Here is a 21,656-nt window from a genome sequence, read left to right on the forward strand (position 1 = left end):
TGTGAATCTTCGAAAGATATAAAACTCTAAAGAAAGTGAAATTTCGAAAAACTTTGAAGAACTCTGAAAGTCTCAAGACTTACAATGAAGAAATGACGGTATTACCTTCGGAAGGAGATCCGAAAGAAGTATAATAATTTTCTATGCTATACGGTTACATCATATTTCTCATGGTTTGGGATTGACCCCTTGTTCAACCATACCTTTGATAGGGTTCAAGCTTATTCATGGTCACATCGAATTTGAGAGGATGATATATCCAGGGATATGCCCCAGCACATTCCTACACACGTAAAGCAACAAAACTTTGATCCGCGGCTTGTTTGAACAAAGCACCGCCGAAAGCAGTGCAGCCATCGGCCCATCCCTGTCTTATCTTCACCTGTGCCGTATCCGTGAGGGCAAATACCGAAAGCTAATCGCCTAATATACCCATTTCAGGTGTTTCCGAATACCAACTTTTGGGGTTTGATTCACCTTTCAATTTTTATCTGCACCAAAAAGGCAAAAAAGGGTTTGCAGACATACCTCCAAACTTTGCATTTAAGACAGCTAAACCCTATCTATTACATCATTAAACCCTAATCAGTCAAAACAAACCCTAAACCCTATATACTCCAATCACAAGAATTTGCTTCTGGTTTGCATCAAGTTTCAAGCAAATATAATGAATTCTGTACATGAAGATATCGTAGCCATTGAGGGTAAGGATGATCCAAAGAAGTAATATTAATAACAGTTACAAATTTCAACATTTCATCGTCAAACGACTCAAACCACACGACTCTATTTATGCACGATTGGTTAAGAACACTGTAGTAACGCGTATTCAAGACGTGTACCGTGTCTTCCAGGGCAACAAGGGAAACACCATGCCAAACATGTCTCAAACGAAAGATCCTGAAGAAATTGAATGATCGCCGCCCTCGAGAATTTGACAAAGACCTGTAATTCAATATTTAAAACGAAGAAACTGCATGCCTTAATTGTTAAATAAGCATTTAATTCAAAAAACAAGTAAAATCCAAATCTCCTCTCTCTCTTTTTGGTAACAAAATCTCTTCTTTTTTCAGTTGTACATCATGCCTTCGCAATACAACCCTTAATTAAGTTAGTTCCAATCCTTTTTCATTTCCATTAATAATGATAAACTGATTTGATTAAATAAGATATTGGATATAGTTACATTAGACTAAAGATGATTTGAAAGAGATAAACAAGAGTTTTGATATTCTATATAGTAAAAATGTGTTTAATCTCTCGAGATTTCACAAAGTTTTCTACTAACGTTATGTAGTTTATATTTTAAATATCAACTGTTAAAAAATTAACGATAATATTGACATATTTATTTTATTTTCCATGTCGCCTTCTTAATACAACCCTTAATTAGTTTAGTTCCCATTAGGGATGCACATGAGTCGGGTTGGGTCGGGTTTTTGGTCCACTCGACCCGATCCAAGAACAAGGAGTCTCCGAACCTGACTTGATATATAACTTAAAACCCGACCTGACCTGAAATAATAAAAAAATTATTTTTATTCAATAAAAACATTGACTTAATTGGAAAAAAAATATATAGAAGGGTATTATTGTAATTATTCCTTAATATAAGGTAAAATTATATATTTTTTTGGGTCGGGTCTGGTCGGATATTTTTCACCCTGAACCTGAATTTTTTTTTAAAACCCCTGACCCGATCAGGTCAGGTTCGGATCTCATGCTCCTCCCTAGTTCCAATCCCTCTTTTAAAAGAAAGAAAATGTGTTGTCAGAAATAGAAATCAAATCTACACAAGTATTATAATGTGGTCGAGGAGCATATTATTTAAATTTGATCAAAATAACTTAAATTGAACGGAAGAAATTAGAAAATTAAGGACCAATCATAAAACAATCAAATTATTTAACTAAAGACAAAAATAATCTAATTTTCATTTTCATTTTTTGATTTCAAACTTTAAAAATTCTAATTCGATTCAAATTTAAAAATTAAAAAAATAAATATAACTTTTTCGAATTCAATCAATTTTTTTCTTTCTTGATTGACATCAGATCTTACATATATATATATATATATATATATATATATATTTTGGAACAGGTAAAGTTTTTAAATGTCATTTAAGTAATTATCTGAAAACCAAGGGTCATATAACCATGTACAACTTCTATATAAATCAAGCATGGAATTCAACATTTACTGACATTCATTCAAATTTCCATAATTCCATTACAGAAGAAAGCCTTCTTTCCCCCCATGGCTGATATCTTCTCTGTCACCACTCTCCAAAACACGCTCTACAGTCCCATGGCTGCTGCCGACACCCCACCTCTCACTCCCTTCTCCGCCGTCGTGCCGGCCCGTTTCATCGCCGTGCGTCGGCTCAACATCCACATAACACTAGAAACCATCCATGAAGAAGAAAACGAAGAGGAAATCAACGTGGAGGAGCAGTCGTTACCCCAAGCTTCATCATCATCATCATCAGCTGCCATATTTTCTATAAACTTGTTTCTTAGAAGTGAAGAACCACTTACCGTAATGTAATCAATGTCCATGCTCGATGAGCATACCTCTGATGTATTCCATGGGTTTTTTTTTGTTGGAAACCAAGTGTTATTCAAGTAAATAAATGTACTGTAATTGATCTCTTTCTTGTTCTTGTAGGCTTCTGTTATCTATCAGTAATTACATTGTTCTGCATTAGTAAACGGAGATATCTAAGATACAACAGTTTTAATATACGGTTAAAGAAAGATATTATTAGAAATATTAATATTTTTGTAATATTTTTAATAAAACGTTACTTAAAATATTATTTTTTCTATCGAAAATATTAATATTGGATGCTACCTAAAATATTTAACATATTTACAATAAAGTGTTATCTAAAACATTATTTTTTTTACCATAATTATTAATATTAGATGTTACTTAAAATGTTATTTTTTATATAGCGAAATTGATATTTTTAATAAAAATAATAATATTTTAGGTAATATTTTAATAAAAATATTAAAAAATATATTAATTTTTTTTATATGAAACTACCCTTAGTAAATGCAAGAGAAAGCACCAAAATCTGCATCAGTAAAAAGACTGACTTTCTGGTTAGGTAAAATTGCAGTTAGACCAGTCAAAGGGCAGTGTCAGTTATGGACTCAACCCGAACCCGACGGTTTCGACCTGATCGGGTCGGATTTTTTTAAAAAAAGTTAAATTCGGGTTGGGTTTTTTTTGTACTGTTCGAGTCAGGTCGGGTTCGGGTTTAGGGTGAAAAAAATCGACCCAACCTGACCCAAAAAATATATATAATTTTATCCTATATATTTAGAGATAATTATAATAATACCCCTCTATATATAATTTTTTTCAATTAAGTCACTGTTTTTATTGAATAAAAATATTTTTTTTATTATTTCGGGTCGGATCGGGTTTCTAAGTCATATATTCGGGTCGGGTCGGGTGAAACCTTAATTTCGTCGAGTCGGATCGGGTCACGGGTGGAGGACCCTTTCTTCTCGGGTCAGGTCGGATGACCAAAAAACCCGACCCGACCCGACCCATTGCCATCCCTACTTGCATTATCCAAAATTAGTTTCCTTGTATCATTGCCTTTTTTATTTTTTTTAAATTATATATATATATATATATATATATATATATATTATTTCGACATATTAATTAAGATTGAATATTATAAATATCTATTTTGGAAACGATTTTTCTAATTCAATTTATTGCATTCATAAGATTAAAATTTAATATTTAATTTTATTTAAAAATCTAATATTTTATTATGCTAAATCAATTAATTAATTATTACATTGTCTTTTAACTTTTAGTTTCTCTTGTGCATATTAACTTTGAGACATCTATAAAGTACATATTGATTACTGAAGTTTCCACTTCCCTTGACTTGACTCTTCAAAAGTTTCCAAGCAATTGAAAGGATGGAGAAGAGTCACATACAAGGATGTCTACTTCTAAAAATTTAAAAAGGTAAATTGCAAATTTCATCACTCAACTTTGATTATATTATTGTTTGGTCACTGAACTTTAAAAACTATCAATTTGAACCCTCAACTCTGATATTATTCCCCTTTTTGTAACTACGTTGTTAATTATTTAATGACGTTATGACAATATATCTATATTTTAGAAATGATGAAAATGTCCCGAAAATCCTTTTAAATTTATAAAAACACCACTAAAGCCTTCCTTTTCAAAATTTTAACCTAGCTTTTTGGATTCTCTTTGATTTTTAAAGTTCAATGACCAAAACAAGAATATAGCTAGAGTTGGGTGATGGAAAAGATTGAGTTGAGTAAATAATTATATTATTTTTTTCAGTTCGTTTCGAATCCTTTACCGTATCTGATCCGAATTCATTATTTTTAAAAAAAATAATATTATAAGATCAGAGTAGATCAAAACTCGTTTTGTCTCGTGGTCATCTCTAATTACAAGTAACAAGCGTGATTACCACTTTGAAGTGAAGAAGACTGTCCCTTCCATTGGAAACACGTCATGAGAGATGTCTCAAAGTAGCAACACTGTCCTTAGAAGGACAAAGCATGACATCTCAAATTCACTGTCTCACTTCTAATCATGCATGGCTAGGCTAGCCATTGGTTTAAAGGCTTCACTACCTCTCCCTAGAGATCATAAGTTGCTTTGTCTCCGACACCAACATTAACATTTAAGTGCATCTGAAGTTATTTGTTAAACATTTTTTTAAACAAGGAAACTACTTAGTCACATTTATGAATCATGGAGCTTCAAAAAGAAGAGTTAATTTTGGATCAAACACTGTTTAAATTAAGTGAATCTTTTGTGTTTTGTTATCTGTAACTCTCTGTCCCCACCCTTAGATCATTGCCCTTCTCCACCATTGTGCAAATACCACTCTCCTCTTCTCCAAAATCTTCCCCTATTAATACCAATGCTGCAACACATCGATTTACCATACTCAAAATCAAAACTCCAGATTTTCTCTCTTCTGGGATTTTCCCAGCATTAGTTGATCGGTTTTCCAGCCGAAGAAAGATCTAAAAGGGAAATTCTGGGAAAATACCTAAGAAAAGGCACCTTCCATCGTTGTTTCTCACAAGAAACCGTCGACTTGTCCTAGATTAGAGACCGTTTTTGAAGAAGGTTCTGACTTGAACTCTGTGGTTGGACAGAGGACTGTCTTTGGTTCTAATTCCCTTATCTCTTTCTATTTTATTTTATGTCTTGTCTTATAAAGATATTGTTTGATTTCAGTTGTGAAATTTCGAATTTTGTTAATGATATTAGAAATTTTGCTAACAAGTACATAAAAACATTGATTCAAAATTCAGTTCATATCGATTATATTTCTATATATATATAAACAATCCAAAGCTATTAACAATTGATTCGACAGACATTTGCATATCTGAATACAAGTTTCCTGGTTTAAAGAAAATTCGTGTTCTCCTATAAAACGAACATGAGAAACGATATCAGATACATGCAAGAATTGGGAGAAGTGACGCCATCCCTCGTGAAACCTCACTACAAACATACGAGTTGTCTTCCATTGGAGCCCATACCCGAAGAGGAATGTGGTGATGTGGAGGTGTTGAAGAAGGGGGTCTTTGTTCTTCTTCCTGTTTTGATTTCTTTGTCTATTTATGTGTTTTTGCATAGGTAGAGAATAGATGTAACTTGAACTCCAAAATTTGATCAGATTAATCCAAATCTTGTTCTAATTCAATTTGATTCGATCATAAAAAGTCAATTACTCAAAGTTGCTTATCCAAATCGGTTAAATTTTAAAGACGACGGGAGACTTGGATTGATATGATAGAGCATGATTTACAAAATTTGAAACATTTTGATCAAATCTCGCATTCCTTGAGCATCGAATTCTTTTCATTTATTTCCCTTGGCTTGTCCATTTCCATGCTTCTGGTCATCATGACCCCAAGACTCTTGAATTTTTCAAAGCCGCCGAGAAGCAAAAGCAAAATCTAAAGCCCCACAGCTTCTGCAATTCCGTTTGTAAAAGCATGGGGAGATGATGGCTCATGCACAACCAGTCACGTCCTTGTACACCAGGTAGAAAACTGCGGATGTTACCACGGGAACGTAAAGCAAGATTTTCTTGGTGAAAACTGCTTTATTTTCACACCCTTCTTCGACAATGGTCTCTAATCTCGGAAAACTCGAAGATTTTCTCCTGGAAACAAGACGTGCCGGTGCCACAGCACTCCAGTTCTGCTTGCATCCCATCTCTGAGGTTGATAACAAAAAAGAGGAGTGGTTTTTGACTGGGGGTTTTGGTGGTTGAAGGAGAATATTGATAAGAATATAGGAATTTGGGGTGTGGAGAGCTTGGAGAGCAAGGTAGGGTTTATATAGGAAGGGGATAAAGAGGTGTTACAGTGTTTAAAATAAGGGAAAATGACAGATAAAAATGGCTGGAAGTTTGTTGACAATAATTTAAACCAAAACAGACAAGAATATTTAAAGATGGAGGTTAACCCACGTGACCAAACCATCTAGACATGGCTAATTCCCTGAGGAAGATGCAACTGTGAAGACCAACCAACCGAATTTCCTCCTATAAGTTAAGGATAAGGATTAAAGGGGAAGAAAATGTAGTTTGTAAGTAAAATTATATGGTTAAGAGTTCATAGATATTGAGCCAATCCATCAACACAATGTTTGCTTCGTTCCATCTACAGTCCACATCGATCGGAAAGTCGAAAAACAGTACACTACGGACTGGTCTTTCAAAGTATAAATGCGGTTTGAATGAAACAAAGAAAGTGGGACAGAGGCACATGCAGTGGATACAGATGCATGTTCTACACAATGTGGTTAGTTCTGGTCTTTTTCAAATGATATATACAAGAGAAGATGATGATGAATCAGACAAATGAAACACAATCATGTTTTGGGATAAGGCCGCTGGCGACTTAACACGAGCCCCTCCTCTACCGGGATGAAAAAGGGGTTTTTTAACATTATTGTATAAATTGTCGAGGATGATTCAAAGATATGTTATCCATTTTGCATTGATTTGTCACAACATATAGCAACTGGTCTGAAAATATTCTTATGTTCAGCTATTTACATGTATGAAAAGCTTGTTGTTAACTAATTCAGAACTGGAATAACCTAACCCTGTTTCGGATTACAGTTTGAAATCACTCACTGATTTGGAGCTTAAAATGTCAGACGGAATTTCATCGGTTGAATCACCCGGAAAGGCTTTTCCTGCTCCATGGTAAATAACTCATGTCCACATTAAGACCTGCAAACAGAAAGATTATTATTAGCAAAGCATCATAAGATATTTCCAGAAATCTGAAAAATAAGGGCATGTTAGCATTTGGTAGATGAAAAAGAATGGCTCTCAATAAGTAGTCTTTTGATGGAAGTGAAGAGAATCAAAAGTTGTATGTTACCGATTGAACTTTTACCTCTGAGAACGTAGATGTAGGAGCATGAAAACAATGGCAACGGTAAGCGAAGAAGAACCAACAAAGACGTACGCAAGACCAAGGAAGTCGTTCTTTCCCCCCAACCAGTTTGATGTTGAAAGAACAAGCTTCTTTTTACCCCCAAAACTGTAAGTGTTGTAGTCGTTCATTAGCTGAACAACCACATAATCACCCACATCTAAATCCTCTTCAATTCTCCCATACAATTTTCGGAAGCTAGGGAGCGCGGATATACGCATCCATACAATAAGATCCTCCTGATTGCTTAGCTATAATGCATTCATTCACCAGTGCCAAAAGAAAGTGCAAGAAAAACAAAACCAAAAGATTATTTCTCAAGCTTTAGCAAATACTTGAACCGGAAAGACTGTATGTACATAATGAAAAGACATTATCCGTTTATTGCAAGATGTTGGAATCAGGTATTTCGAGTACTGAAATCAGAAAGACCGCAGTAGAATGTCTCTGGATAGAGCAAGTACTTACCGGAATTCTCGGGTTCAGCTTTCCACCACCAATCCAAGTACCATTTTGGAAATTGAAAGGGTATACATTCTTTCCAAACTTGTGATCCCGGTCGCTTTTCCAGGCAATGTTTGTCCTGTTGACCTTGAGTAATGCTTTACCACGAATAAATGTAAATGTATCGTTAAATAAACTCCATGCTATCAATCCACAAGGAACTATAGGCCGATTATTGCTCGACTCCAAAGGTTGACAGTAACTTGTGCCATGAAAGTTCCGTCCATGTAAGAGTTGCTGATCACTTCTGCTTCTGACGTACCTGGAAAACGTTTAGACCAGTGAAGTGCAAACTGGAGAAACAATGAAGATCAAACCATGGAATTTTCAAAATTTGAATTAAATGTAAATAACAAATACAAAAGAATGCAAAAAGTAAAAGGCAACAATCCCCTTAGTAGTTCATTTAAAGAATTTAACGGCAATATTTTCACCAAAAAGGAAAAAGAAGACAATTTAATGGCAATGGATCATTTTATCGATGTTGATCAAAGGCAAATATTTAAACCCGTCAAGTGAAAGATTCCGCACCTCCGATGATTCTGATAATAGTTTTCAAGCTGATAGTAAATGTAAATAGGAGCTTTCATGTACTTGTCCACCTACAAAGAAATGATAGATGCAAAATAAGTGTTACGAAAAAACAATGCAGCTTACTAAAGACCTGTATTCTACTAAGAATAATGCACCTATACTGGCAGCTGAGTATATGTTTCTCTCTGCATTCCAGAAATATAAAATTGACTTACAAAGGATGTAAAAGAATAGGAAGAAATACTGTGACACAAATTTTCACTTTTCCCAGAAATAGACACTCGATTGCTGATGTACTGCAGTGTAATGCGTTGTAATGACTGAGAAAGAATGGTTGAAGGTATATATAGCTTGGCTAGACATGGTTCGAAATGAATGAAACATCCCCATAGCAACTATACATGGAACTGACTATTCCATCTCAAGGTTAATATTTGAACACTTCAAAAGGAACCAACTTAAAGTTCATATTGTAATGCAGAAAAGAAGTATCACCTTGAAGAGAAGAGAACAATTCTTGGGAACCGAGTCATCCTGGATATACGAAACCTTATCATTTCTAAATTGTGAAGGCACACATTCTATGTCATATCGTTCCTCGATTTCTACAACCTACGAACCAAAGGAAAATGCTTATTCACAAGCATGTTCTAAATGCATCAATTGATGCTGGGAAAAGAAGTATAATATATAGCTACATGAGATGACAAGAGCCAAAGAATGGACAATTACACTATGAGAAGCTCGCAGAGTAAAAAGGCCAACGGGAACGAAAATGAAACCTACAAGAAAATATATCGTAATGACCTGCAGAAACGAAGATAAACCCGTAAATAAAACTAGGCAATAATCAGCATTATTGACACCTAACATCACAAAATGCAAGTTAAATATTAGCCAGAGACGAGTGAAAATTTTCAGGTACTAAAGATGTTGCCATGCTCTTACCCATGGTGGCGTAAGGACAGGTTTGCAGGCAGGAAGCCTTTGCTGAGTAAACAGATAAAAAGCTGCAAAACAACCATAAGAAGACCAAGTTAATAATATTAATGAGGCAATATTCAATTGCCCACCGGACTAAATAACATGTTGCCTGATACCAGAAAAGACATTATTAATCCTTAATGGTGATTATGGATAAACAATTCAAAAAATGCACCATCACTCCACCTGCTGCTCTCACTCCCACAACTCCCCAAGAAGAAAAGACTCCAGCATACATGCTCGGAAGGAGAGTGACAAGTGCACATGCAGAGACAGCCACATCGATGAACAAATTTGCTTGCAAATACTCATGGGCAGATGCAAACAATGCAGGTAGTAAGTAAACATATGTAAAGAACATATGAACTTGTATTTTGTATCAACTATGTTTATATCTCTTCACATGTACTTGAAGCATGAGCACATGAACGAATGTTAGGTAAGCATGCATTTGTGGTTTAAATAAAACCAAAAACAACACATTCATGAAGTAAAAGCCTCAAGTACAACAAGGGGAATGAGGGTTAAAAGAGACGGAAAACCTGATTCCCTGTCTCCGCGTCTCTGTCTATCACTGTTAGTTTCCGACATTTCCGAATCTTCACGGTGGCGTTCGTCTACCGCAATCCTTTCGGCAACCTTTGAAGGTTTAATTCCTAGATAGCAACACAACAGAAACAGTAAAGTACAACCACAAGCCAAACCGAAATTCAAAAACCTCATTTCTAGGTGTTAATTGTTAAATGTAATAGGCGTAACTATCGAACTCAAATAGATATTAATCTTATCTTAGCTCCGAATCAAATAACTATTATTCTGAAATTTCCCGGCAACCAAACAGATCATTAGGTAACAAAAGGTAATCTACGATAACTTCACCAACCCTCAATCTAAAACTCCACCGTAAAAAGAATGAACGAATAAATATAGAAAATCCAATCCCCTATAAACTACACTGCGTTAATTTGTGCAACATTCATGTCCCTCTCATTTTCCTCATTAACCAAACAGGAAAAGAGAGAGAATCTTACCGAGAGAGACAACCTGAGAGAACTAGCGGCAATCTCGACAAGGTACAAAAGAATGAGCTTGAAAATATGGAGGGAAGGTCGTATTAGGCGAAAACTTAAGCAAAATTTTCTTTATTCTTTAAATGAAGCCAAACTGAAAAGATTGCTTCCATGAGGAAAACTGGAATCTTTTGATCCTACATGTCGTAACCGTCTTTTCGGTTGGGCCCAAACTTGGGCTTCGACTTGAAATGAGTGGGTTGGGAGTCACCACCGATCATTTATTTAAAAATAAATGGGTTGATCGGATACCCTATTTCTTACCTGATCTGCGTCTTACCAGTGATATGTCGGGTTCGGGAGTCGGTTACGGTCAAGGAAGGATTAACACCCTTGAACCGCCCTTTCGGTACCAATTAGTTTCCAGTTGTCTTAAATTGCGAAAAATTAAAATTCGATTCGAGTTGCTTACCTTTGATCGGTTGAAATTCTTCTAAAAGAAGAAACAAAAATGTTAGAAAAAAAAATATTAAATGAATCGAAAAAATAATAACAAGTCAAAAGAAAGGGAAAAAAAAATAAGTGAAAAATAAATAAGTCCAAGAGGATAGAAAAATATGATAGATAAAATTAAAATTAGTAAAAGGGAAAGAAATGGTAAAGCTTAAAAGTAATAAATAAAAAAATGAAGGAAAATACTAACAATAATAGCGATAAAATAAAATGAGACTTAGGGGGACCAAAAAAAAAATAAATAAATAAATAACATGGAATTGACGGGCTAAATTGGTATCAAAATGGACTGCAAAAAAAAAGTAGAAAGTTATGAGCCAAATCACAAATAAAAAAACAGTGACCAAATTAATTGAATTGCAAATTCAGGGTCAAAATTACAAATGGTGACTAGATTGAAATGCGATTCAAACCATTAGGGACGGCGGAGAGAATTTAACAATCCCATAATTGCACAATGGCCCCTCGTAAAACGGCGTCGTTTCATCTGGTGCCAGAACGGCACCGTTTTGGTTCTAGCACTTAAATCCAAACGATGCCCCCTTCCTTTACTCTCATCATTTTCTTCTTTATTCCAGAAAGAAAAAGAAAAGGGAGAGTTCAGAACTCTCTCCCCCTCCCTCGCCGGAGAGAGGAAAAGGTGGCGGAGCCGCGACTGCAAGTGGCGGAGCCGCGACTGCAAGCGGCGGCGCACGGAGGCGCCGATGACCGGAACTAACCCAAACACAACTGATAGCCTCCTCTCGACCCCCCGATGTAGAATCTGGCCTCGAAACAGTGAAAACGACACTAGATCGGAGTAGATCTAGCCTTGAAGGTCTCGATCCTTACCCTTTGGGGCGAGAAATCGTCGTCTTCCTGGTGGTTCTTCGATTTGCTTTGCTTTGCTTTGCCTCAGTTCTTTTACTTGCTTAGATTTTCTGCTGGGGCTTCGGCCTTTGAGTTTATATATTTGATACTTGCTTTGTTTTCTGTCCGATGTTGGGTACTGTTGATATCTCTCTGTAGTTGTGGGTTCTCGGTTCGTAGTGTGATGGTTGATGTTTACTGTGTTCGTCGTGGGTCTTGATCCTCGGTTTTTTTGTGGGACTTGATTTTGGTTGCTTGTGGTTTGGTACTGGTTCGATCCCTGATGGGTTCTGTGTGCTGTTGATGATGTATTTTGGACCTCCCCCCCCACTGTGACAGGCTTGGTGGGGGTATTTATACCCCCCATCGGAGACCTGTCGGTTCCGAAATAAGGGTGCTCGTGGCCGTTGTGGCCGGTCACCCCGGGATGGGTCAGTCCCGGGGATTTCGGCCGGTCGTTGGCACTGTTGACCGTTCATCTCCCCGGTCTTGCGGCGCCGTTGAAACTGATATCATTCAGGGTTTCCAAACCCTAAACTTACCAGACTGGATCAGGCCCATCTGTGTTTGGACTCTGACTGTGACTTTGTTGGATTGGACAGTTGACCCATTTGGACCTGACACGGGAAAAAATAAAATAAAATAAGTGATAAAAATAATAATAAATAATGATGATAATAATAATATATATATAAACGTTTTCAAAAACATATAATATACAAATTTTTTAAAATGTTTTTAAAAAACTATATATTATATATATTTTCAAAATGGTTTTTAAAAATTATATATTATATAAATGTTTTCATAATGTTTTCAAAAGTATCTATTATATATATTTTAAAAACGTTTTCAAAAACTATATATTATATAATTTTCAAAAAATATATTTTCAAAATGGTTTTTAAAAATTATATATTATATAAATGTTTTCATAACGTTTTCAAAAGTATACATTATATATATTTTAAAAACGTTTTCAAAAACTATATATTATATAATTTTCAAAAAATATACTTTCAAATTGTTTTTTTAAAAATTATATATTATATAAATGTTTTCATAACGTTTTCTAAAGTATACATTATATATATTTTAAAAACGTTTTCAAAAACTATATATTATATGATTTTCAAAAATATTTTAAAAACTATATAATATACATATTTTCAAAAAATGTTTTAAACTATATATTATATATGTATTTTCAAAAACAATTTGCAAACTATATAATATATATGTGTATATATGTATAAAATAAAAAAATATGGACGGAAATTAGTGTCTACAGCTGCCCCTCTTTGTCCTTTTTCGTGGAACGAAAAATAGGACAAAGATAAAAAGACACAAATTTTCGTTCAGTGGGGTTGAAGAAAAAAACCCCCTGTCGGATTGAGCTGCGGATGACCCCTCCGTCGTGAAGTCAAGTCAATCTTGAAATGATATGGAATTGAATCGGAATGCGACTTCTTGTTGCCCAATTATAGTCAACCTCGGTCTTTTCCTCAGTTTAAGGACCTTGGTTAAGAATTGACTGGAAAGTAGTTCTTTGATTCCACCATGCCCTTGAGCTGAACGAAAACGAACTCGAAAGGTCTTCACTGACATATAGTTTTTCTCGACTTAAACTATGCTGCTGGAAAACGATTGACTGTCACTAAGTCACGGCTGACCCATGTCTTCTTCTCGATTTGAAAACCTTGATTGCAGCCGAACAGTAGTGTGATTGAGGTATCGTCGAGCTGAATAGAGTCGAACTCGACAATTTTATTGACAAATAACCTTTCTTGCCATGAGTTATGTTGTAAATGATATGATATCCTTTGCTATGAAGTTTGAAATTGGCTCTGAAATTGAGAAGTTGTTTGTTGACAACCAGCGGTCCCTTCGTTGTGAAGTTGAACTTGCGTTGTCTGGAGTCCAATATCCTTCGTTGTGAAGTTGAAATTGGCTCTGAAATTGAGAAGTTGTTTGTTGACAACCAGCGGTCCCTTCGTCATGAAGTTGAACTTGCGTTGTCTGGAGTCCAATATCCTTCGTTGTGAAGTTGAGATTGGCTCTGAATTGACGAAATGTTTGTTGACAACCAGCGGTCCCTTCGTTGTGAAGTTGAACTTGCGTTGTCTGGAGTCCAATATCCTTCGTCGTGAAGTTGAGATTGGCTCTGAATTGACGAAATGTTTGTTGACAACCAGCGGTCCCTTCGTTGTGAAGTTGAACTTGCGTTGTCTGGAGTCCAATATCCTTCGTTGTGAAGTTGAGATTGGCTCTGAATTGACGAAATATTTGTTGACAACCAGCGGTCCCTTCGTTGTGAAGTTGAACTTGCGTTGTCTGGAGTCCAATATCCTTCGTTGTGAAGTTGAAATTGGCTCTGAATTGACGAAATATTTGTTGACAACCAGCGGTCCCTTCGTTGTGAAGTTGAACTTGCGTTGTCTGGAGTCCAATATCCTTCGTTGTGAAGTTGAAATTGGCTCTGAATTTGAGAAGTGTTTGTTGACAACCAGCGGTCCCTTCGTTGTGAAGTTGAACTTGCGTTGTCTGGAGTCCAATATCCTTCGTTGTGAAGTTGAAATTGGCTCTGAATTGACGAAATATTTGTTGACAACCAGCGGTCCCTTCGTCATGAAGTTGAACTTGCGTTGTCTGGAGTCCAATATCCTTCGTTGTGAAGTTGAGATTGGCTCTGAATTGACGAAATGTTTGTTGACAACCAGCGGTCCCTTCGTTGTGAAGTTGAACTTGCGTTGTCTGGAGTCCAATATCCTTCGTCGTGAAGTTGAGATTGGCTCTGAATTGACGAAATGTTTGTTGACAACCAGCGGTCCCTTCGTTGTGAAGTTGAACTTGCGTTGTCTGGAGTCCAATATCCTTCGTTGTGAAGTTGAGATTGGCTCTGAATTGACGAAATATTTGTTGACAACCAGCGGTCCCTTCGTTGTGAAGTTGAACTTGCGTTGTCTGGAGTCCAATATCCTTCGTTGTGAAGTTGAAATTGGCTCTGAATTTGAGAAATTGTTTATTGACAACCAACTTTTCTTGACTTAAGTTGTGCTGTAAATTTCCTTTAAATGAATGATGGCCCTTCTCGCCAAATTTTGAGTCGGATATCTTCCGTCATGGAATTGAAATCTGGCTTGAAAGTTTTAACTGGAAACATGATGCTCATGGATGAGTTTGAGTCGAACTGGATTTGTTTTGAACTGGTTCTCGAACCTATCTGAAATTGATTCTGAGATATCAAGTCGGTTGAGGTGTAGCTCCTTACTGCCGAGTTAAGCAACCACTATCCTTCTTTGAAGGCGCTTGAGAATCGAGTATCCTTCATTCTGAAGTCAAAACTTGACTCTAAAAGCTGCAAAAACGTGTATGCTAAAATGATGAATGTGATGCACCTAAGTATGTTTAAGATGCATACAATATGAATTATGTGTTATCCTCTAGGTGGAGTCTCGTGTTTTATCTGTCAATCAGGTCCTTGGAATGGATCGTGCCCCATTTGCTTCCCGAGCTTTGGCTTTACAGACCTTTCATATCTGAGACTGTTCTGCTTGAAAATGTTTTTCTCTTTTTCTTGTTTTAGGAGAGAGACCTGATGAAACTGTTGTAAAATATTGTTCGCAATTGAATCAAATTGTAAATGTGAGTTCAAAAAATATCAAAGGAATCAAGAGCTCTTTTAATGCTTTCAGAGTTAACAATCTTTGACAAATGTCCAAATGGATGAGTTGGCTTTTAGATTGGCCTCCTTTCTAAGGTTTTGGTAACCCAAAATGTCATCATTTTTTTTAAATATCGAAATATGCTTTGGCATTTCATTTGGGTGCGGACAAAATGACACAACTAGCATGATCACTTACTAGACCTTTTATTTCAGTCCTCTGAAATCTTATATTTGTTCAAGCTTTGTAGGCTCCTCTAACAAAGGCAGTGCAAAAACATCGGTCTAAAAATGAAATTCTTAAGTGCTTGTGTGTAGTTGACTATAACATGTGTTCCTTAACTCCCTTAGTCCATTTTACCGAAAATTTCTTGCTTAGATAAATTTGATTTAATTTGTCGTTATCTGACTAGCTGAATCCATAAAGCCGGGGCGTTTAACCAATTGCTTTAGAGGGACAGCTTAATATTATAATCACCCTTATCAAGTTAACTGAAGGGTTCATCTCATCACAGAGTCTTCGGCCTGACAAGAGCAGTGGAGCAAACACCGAATTGCCAAGTGTCCGAGCAATGTCATGGTTTGAACGTAATCTACTCATAAGGCCAGGGCTTTCAAGTTTCCTCTATAACCGATTGCCTTAGCGGAATAGCTCAGTTTTTACGGATTTAATTTCTTAAGATTGTCAAGAAGAACCTGTCATAGTCTAGGTGTTTTTGAAAGTCAAGGAATCTCATCTTTAGAGTTCAATTTTCAAACAACTGACCTAAACTGGATTTACCTACTCGACTCTTTCATTTGTAAAGATCATCATCGTCATTGAACGTCCTAAATAAAAAGCATAGTAATGGTCATATGCAAATGATGCCCCATGTTGTCCGCACCTTATGAAAGGAAAATGTTATATTGGTTAATTACAAGAGCAGGGTACGGTGTTTGAGTGTATATTCTGGGTAAAGTCAAATTCATTGTTTTAAAACATGTTATTTTGTTAAAGATCCGTAACTTTGAACCATTCACAGAGTTTCTTAATTCAAATGATATTCAAAGAATTGCAAGTTTGCAAATGTGATCCATTGCTTATCATCTTTAAAGTAACATAAATTTATTCAAAAGTCCTTACAAAAAACTTAAGAAATAATGAAAAAACAGATTCAAACAGAATGCCTCAAATGATGAAATGATCTTCCTCACTTGGATGCCCCCAAATTGTTGAAGTTGATTCGATTCTTGTTACGTATTTTCTGTATGATTCTCTTGACTGTGGAGTAATTCTCGATAGTGCGCCCTGGGACTCCGCTACGATTTTCGCAACGAGCGTTCTCATCGTACTACCTGGGGTACGGGGCTTCATGGATTTCCCTGGATACGGTGACACCACATGTGTGTGTCAAAAAGTTATTTGTAGAGCTCTTTGTAGGTCATGGGAATAGGGTCGAAATGTTCCCATTTTTGATGAGACATGTGAATGCAATAAAAAAAAAAAAGGAATCATAATGCGAATGTAAAGAAAAGTAACAAAATGCACAACATGTCTGAATGTATGATGCATGAAATGTTCGAGGCATTGATCCGAAAAATGTGCCTATTATTCTGAATAATCCTTATTGGGGACAAAAATGTTACGTCTGAAGAGACAAAAAACTTTTTTGATGGTATAGATCCTGCACAGCCTTTGGAAAGTTGATTCGTCTTTCGCTTTTTCACCGGTTGAATACCCTTTCGAACCATTCCGGTTCCTTTGGCTAAACTTGTGCGGGTGATAAGTTGCTTGCCCCAAAAAAGGTCTCGAATGACTGCATCTCCGGCCTTCACTCTATGCCGAGCTCGTTCCAAACGAAAGTGCCATTGGAACCCTTCATCCGAAATTCGTCGACTTGTTTTTGGAATTCATCAATGATGGTCTCCGGCTTAGCTAGGGTTTCACCATCTTGTTCTCGTAATTTTTGAAAGGACTCTCCAGGTCAGTAACCATTCCCTCGTCTTGCCCCTGCAACTCTTGTCTCTGAGTATTCTTTGATCACGGTTGGACTTCGGAGCTTTTTGTCTCTTTGTATTATAACTCCTTTGTCCATTAATACAGATTATTCATGCTTTAACAAACACATTTTTGTGGATCAACACCTCGTTTTAATGATGTGAATGGTATAAAAAATGCAAAAGAACAAAAATGAAAGGAGAAAAAAAAATTTAGTGAGATAAGGATAATAATAAAAAAAAAGATGAAAATGAAAAGTCCTACCCCACATGATATCTATCTCGCATGCTAATTTCAAACAAATCCTAACCGCATATTTGTCTAGTTCGCATGCTTTGAACAGAAAGTAAAGCAGGAAATAATTCCGGCATCCTAGGGTTTGAAATGAGGTTTTGGGGTGGGCTCTAATTCCCTGTACTCTCCCGGTTTAGGTTCTAAAAAACGGTACTCGAGTTCTCCTTGCCGGTGCCCCCTTGGGCTTGCCAGACCCTTAGTCCTAAGCCCATTATAAGCTTGTGTGGACTAAGTTAAACTCGAGAGGAAACATTCCCTTATGCCCATACGGAGAATAAATTCACACGAAGACATAAGGTATATGAATCCCGAAGGCTACTTGCTAGGCCCGCACGGTGAATAAATTCACACGAAGGCGTCGCTTTCACCCCCACTTAAATAGGGTTTGGAGCTCGGGTATAGAGCCTGAGATGAAAACTTTGAAAAATCTGAAATCATTAAAAAATGTTAGTACAACTATTTATTTGAAAAAAATAATCAAAGGTAAATAATTCGAATCGAATAAATAAATTAAAATTTAAATTTACCATTTTCGCATAAAAAGACAACCGAAAATTAATTCTGGCCTGACTCACTTACCTGTCCCCAGCAGAGTCGCCAAGCTGTCGTAACCGTCTTTTCGGTTGGGCCCAAACTTGGGCTTCGACTTGAAATGAGTGGGTTGGGAGTCACCACCGATCATTTATTTAAAAATAAATGGGTTGATCGGATACCCTATTTCTTACCTGATCTGCGTCTTACCAGTGATATGTCGGGTTCGGGAGTCGGTTACGGTCAAGGAAGGATTAACACCCTTGAACCGCCCTTTCGGTACCAATTAGTTTCCAGTTGTCTTAAATTGCGAAAAATTAAAATTCGATTCGAGTTGCTTACCTTTGATCGGTTGAAATTCTTCTAAAAGAAGAAACAAAAATGTTAGAAAAAAAAAATATTAAATGAATCGAAAAAATAATAACAAGTCAAAAGAAAGGGAAAAAAAAAATAAGTGAAAAATAAATAAGTCCAAGAGGATAGAAAAATATGATAGATAAAATTAAAATTAGTAAAAGGGAAAGAAATGGTAAAGCTTAAAAGTAATAAATAAAAAAATGAAGGAAAATACTAACAATAATAGCGATAAAATAAAATGAGACTTAGGGGGACCAAAAAAAAAAAAATAAATAAATAACATGGAATTGACGGGCTAAATTGGTATCAAAATGGACTGCAAAAAAAAAGTAGAAAGTTATGAGCCAAATCACAAATAAAAAAACAGTGACCAAATTAATTGAATTGCAAATTCAGGGTCAAAATTACAAATGGTGACTAGATTGAAATGCGATTCAAACCATTAGGGACGGCAGAGAGAATTTAACAATCCCATAATTGCACAATGGCCCCTCGTAAAACGGCGTCGTTTCATCTGGTGCCAGAACGGCACCGTTTTGGTTCTAGCACTTAAATCCAAACGATGCCCCCTTCCTTTACTCTCATCATTTTCTTCTTTATTCCAGAAAGAAAAAGAAAAGGGAGAGTTCAGAACTCTCTCCCCCTCCCTCGCCGGAGAGAGGAAAAGGTGGCGGAGCCGCGACTGCAAGTGGCGGAGCCGCGACTGCAAGCGGCGGCGCACGGAGGCGCCGATGACCGGAACTAACCCAAACACAACTGATAGCCTCCTCTCGACCCCCCGATGTAGAATCTGGCCTCGAAACAGTGAAAACGACACTAGATCGGAGTAGATCTAGCCTTGAAGGTCTCGATCCTTACCCTTTGGGGCGAGAAATCGTCGTCTTCCTGGTGGTTCTTCGATTTGCTTTGCTTTGCTTTGCCTCAGTTCTTTTACTTGCTTAGATTTTCTGCTGGGGCTTCGGCCTTTGAGTTTATATATTTGATACTTGCTTTGTTTTCTGTCCGATGTTGGGTACTGTTGATATCTCTCTGTAGTTGTGGGTTCTCGGTTCGTAGTGTGATGGTTGATGTTTACTGTGTTCGTCGTGGGTCTTGATCCTCGGTTTTTTTGTGGGACTTGATTTTGGTTTGCTTGTGGTTTGGTACTGGTTCGATCCCTGATGGGTTCTGTGTGTGCTGTTGATGATGTATTTTGGACCTCCCCCCCCACTGTGACAGGCTTGGTGGGGGTATTTATACCCCCCATCGGAGACCTGTCGGTTCCGAAATAAGGGTGCTCGTGGCCGTTGTGGCCGGTCACCCCGGGATGGGTCAGTCCCGGGGATTTCGGCCGGTCGTTGGCACTGTTGACCGTTCATCTCCCCGGTCTTGCGGCGCCGTTGAAACTGATATCATTCAGGGTTTCCAAACCCTAAACTTACCAGACTGGATCAGGCCCATCTGTGTTTGGACTCTGACTGTGACTTTGTTGGATTGGACAGTTGACCCATTTGGACCTGACACGGGAAAAAATAAAATAAAATAAGTGATAAAAATAATAATAAATAATGATGATAATAATAATATATATATAAACGTTTTCAAAAACATATAATATACAAATTTTTTAAAATGTTTTTAAAAAACTATATATTATATATATTTTCAAAATGGTTTTTAAAAATTATATATTATATAAATGTTTTCATAATGTTTTCAAAAGTATCTATTATATATATTTTAAAAACGTTTTCAAAAACTATATATTATATAATTTTCAAAAAATATATTTTCAAAATGGTTTTTAAAAATTATATATTATATAAATGTTTTCATAACGTTTTCAAAAGTATACATTATATATATTTTAAAAACGTTTTCAAAAACTATATATTATATAATTTTCAAAAAATATACTTTCAAATTGTTTTTTTAAAAATTATATATTATATAAATGTTTTCATAACGTTTTCTAAAGTATACATTATATATATTTTAAAAACGTTTTCAAAAACTATATATTATATGATTTTCAAAAATATTTTAAAAACTATATAATATACATATTTTCAAAAAATGTTTTAAACTATATATTATATATGTATTTTCAAAAACAATTTGCAAACTATATAATATATATGTGTATATATGTATAAAATAAAAAAATATGGACGGAAATTAGTGTCTACACTACAAAATACAAGTAGATAGAGAAATGTGTTTTTCAACAATAACGAGGAAAAGCGATGATACCAAGCAACCCCAGAACATAAATAAATAAAATAAATGGAGGGTGAAGTTTCACTTTCTTTTTCAATATTCTTACATTTTTTAAATTAGTTCCTTTTGAACAATTCCAAATACGGATTTTGATCATAAAATATGAATCAGGCTCGTAAAAATTATTAAAAAATTAAAGTGGAATAAAAGAAAAGATATTGGAGGGTAATTATTATATGTTAATGAGATGGAGATATAGCCGCCAAATGCTCTCTGCAGTTAGAACTCTTTCCACTCAACGACCAAGACATTTTCCCCTCCAATTCCCACACTTTCTGGCCACACAAACAAGGCTTTTCCGCAGCATCGTCTCATCTCTGTTAAATCTAAGCAACAAACAGCGCCATCTCCCACAAATCCATGCAAGAACTCAACAGTTTCCTCTCATCAGAACCCAAGCTCACACCTTTATAACACAATGTTAAGAAATTTAATGACTTCGGGTGAATATAAAAGGGCCCTGTTGGTTTATAAGGGAATGGTGGTGAAAAACATCCATGTACCCTGATGAGAACTCTTACCCATTTGTTCTAAGAGCTGGTTCTTGTTCGATGGGAGCTGAGAATGGGAAAATGGTTCATGGGCACTTGGCAATACTGGGGTTTTACTCATTTGAGGCTGTTGTTGACGCTTTGGTGGAGTTTTACAGGGGATTTGGTGAGTTGGAGAATAAGGTGGTT

At 36.1% G+C, this 21,656-nt stretch overlaps 1 protein-coding gene across 2 annotated transcripts; it reads right to left on the bottom strand.

Annotated features, from left to right (window-relative positions):
• Positions 1-7,442: 7,442 nt before the first annotated feature.
• LOC120205966 (putative ALA-interacting subunit 2) lies at positions 7,443-21,352 on the bottom strand. 2 transcript variants are annotated; one of them, XM_039205716.1, is made up of 8 exons: positions 10,553-10,699; positions 10,064-10,177; positions 9,486-9,547; positions 9,270-9,344; positions 9,033-9,149; positions 8,535-8,605; positions 7,968-8,265; positions 7,443-7,750 (listed from the first exon to the last, which is right to left on the bottom strand). In XM_039205716.1, exons 2-8 carry the CDS (start codon positions 10,110-10,112, stop codon positions 7,457-7,459), a joined length of 966 nt encoding a protein of 321 aa, XP_039061647.1. In that variant the 5' UTR covers positions 10,113-10,177; positions 10,553-10,699; the 3' UTR covers positions 7,443-7,456. The 2 variants fall into 2 exon arrangements, with proteins under 2 accessions (XP_039061647.1, XP_039061648.1); XM_039205717.1 differs by lacking the exons at positions 9,270-9,344; positions 10,553-10,699 and adding an exon at positions 21,347-21,352 and having other exon boundaries at positions 10,064-10,095.
• Between the last annotated feature and the right edge of the window lie 304 nt (positions 21,353-21,656).

The sequence above is a fragment of the Hibiscus syriacus genome, unplaced genomic scaffold, assembly GCF_006381635.1.
Source record: "Hibiscus syriacus cultivar Baekdansim isolate YM2019G1 unplaced genomic scaffold, ASM638163v2 tig00013285_pilon, whole genome shotgun sequence".
Classification (NCBI taxonomy): domain Eukaryota; kingdom Viridiplantae; phylum Streptophyta; class Magnoliopsida; order Malvales; family Malvaceae; genus Hibiscus; species Hibiscus syriacus.

Bases quoted from the DNA above. Each gene is read 5' to 3' on its own strand.
- LOC120205966 (XM_039205716.1), bottom strand. From the start codon at position 10,112: ATGTCGGAAACTAACAGTGATAGACAGAGACGCGGAGACAGGGAATCA. The intron at 8,606-9,032 runs GTGATACTTCTT...ATTTCTTTGTAG, and splicing joins ATTGTTCTCTTCTCTTCAAG to GTGGACAAGTACATGAAAGC. The intron at 7,751-7,967 runs GTAAGTACTTGC...AATGCATTATAG, and splicing joins AGCTGAACCCGAGAATTCCG to CTAAGCAATCAGGAGGATCT.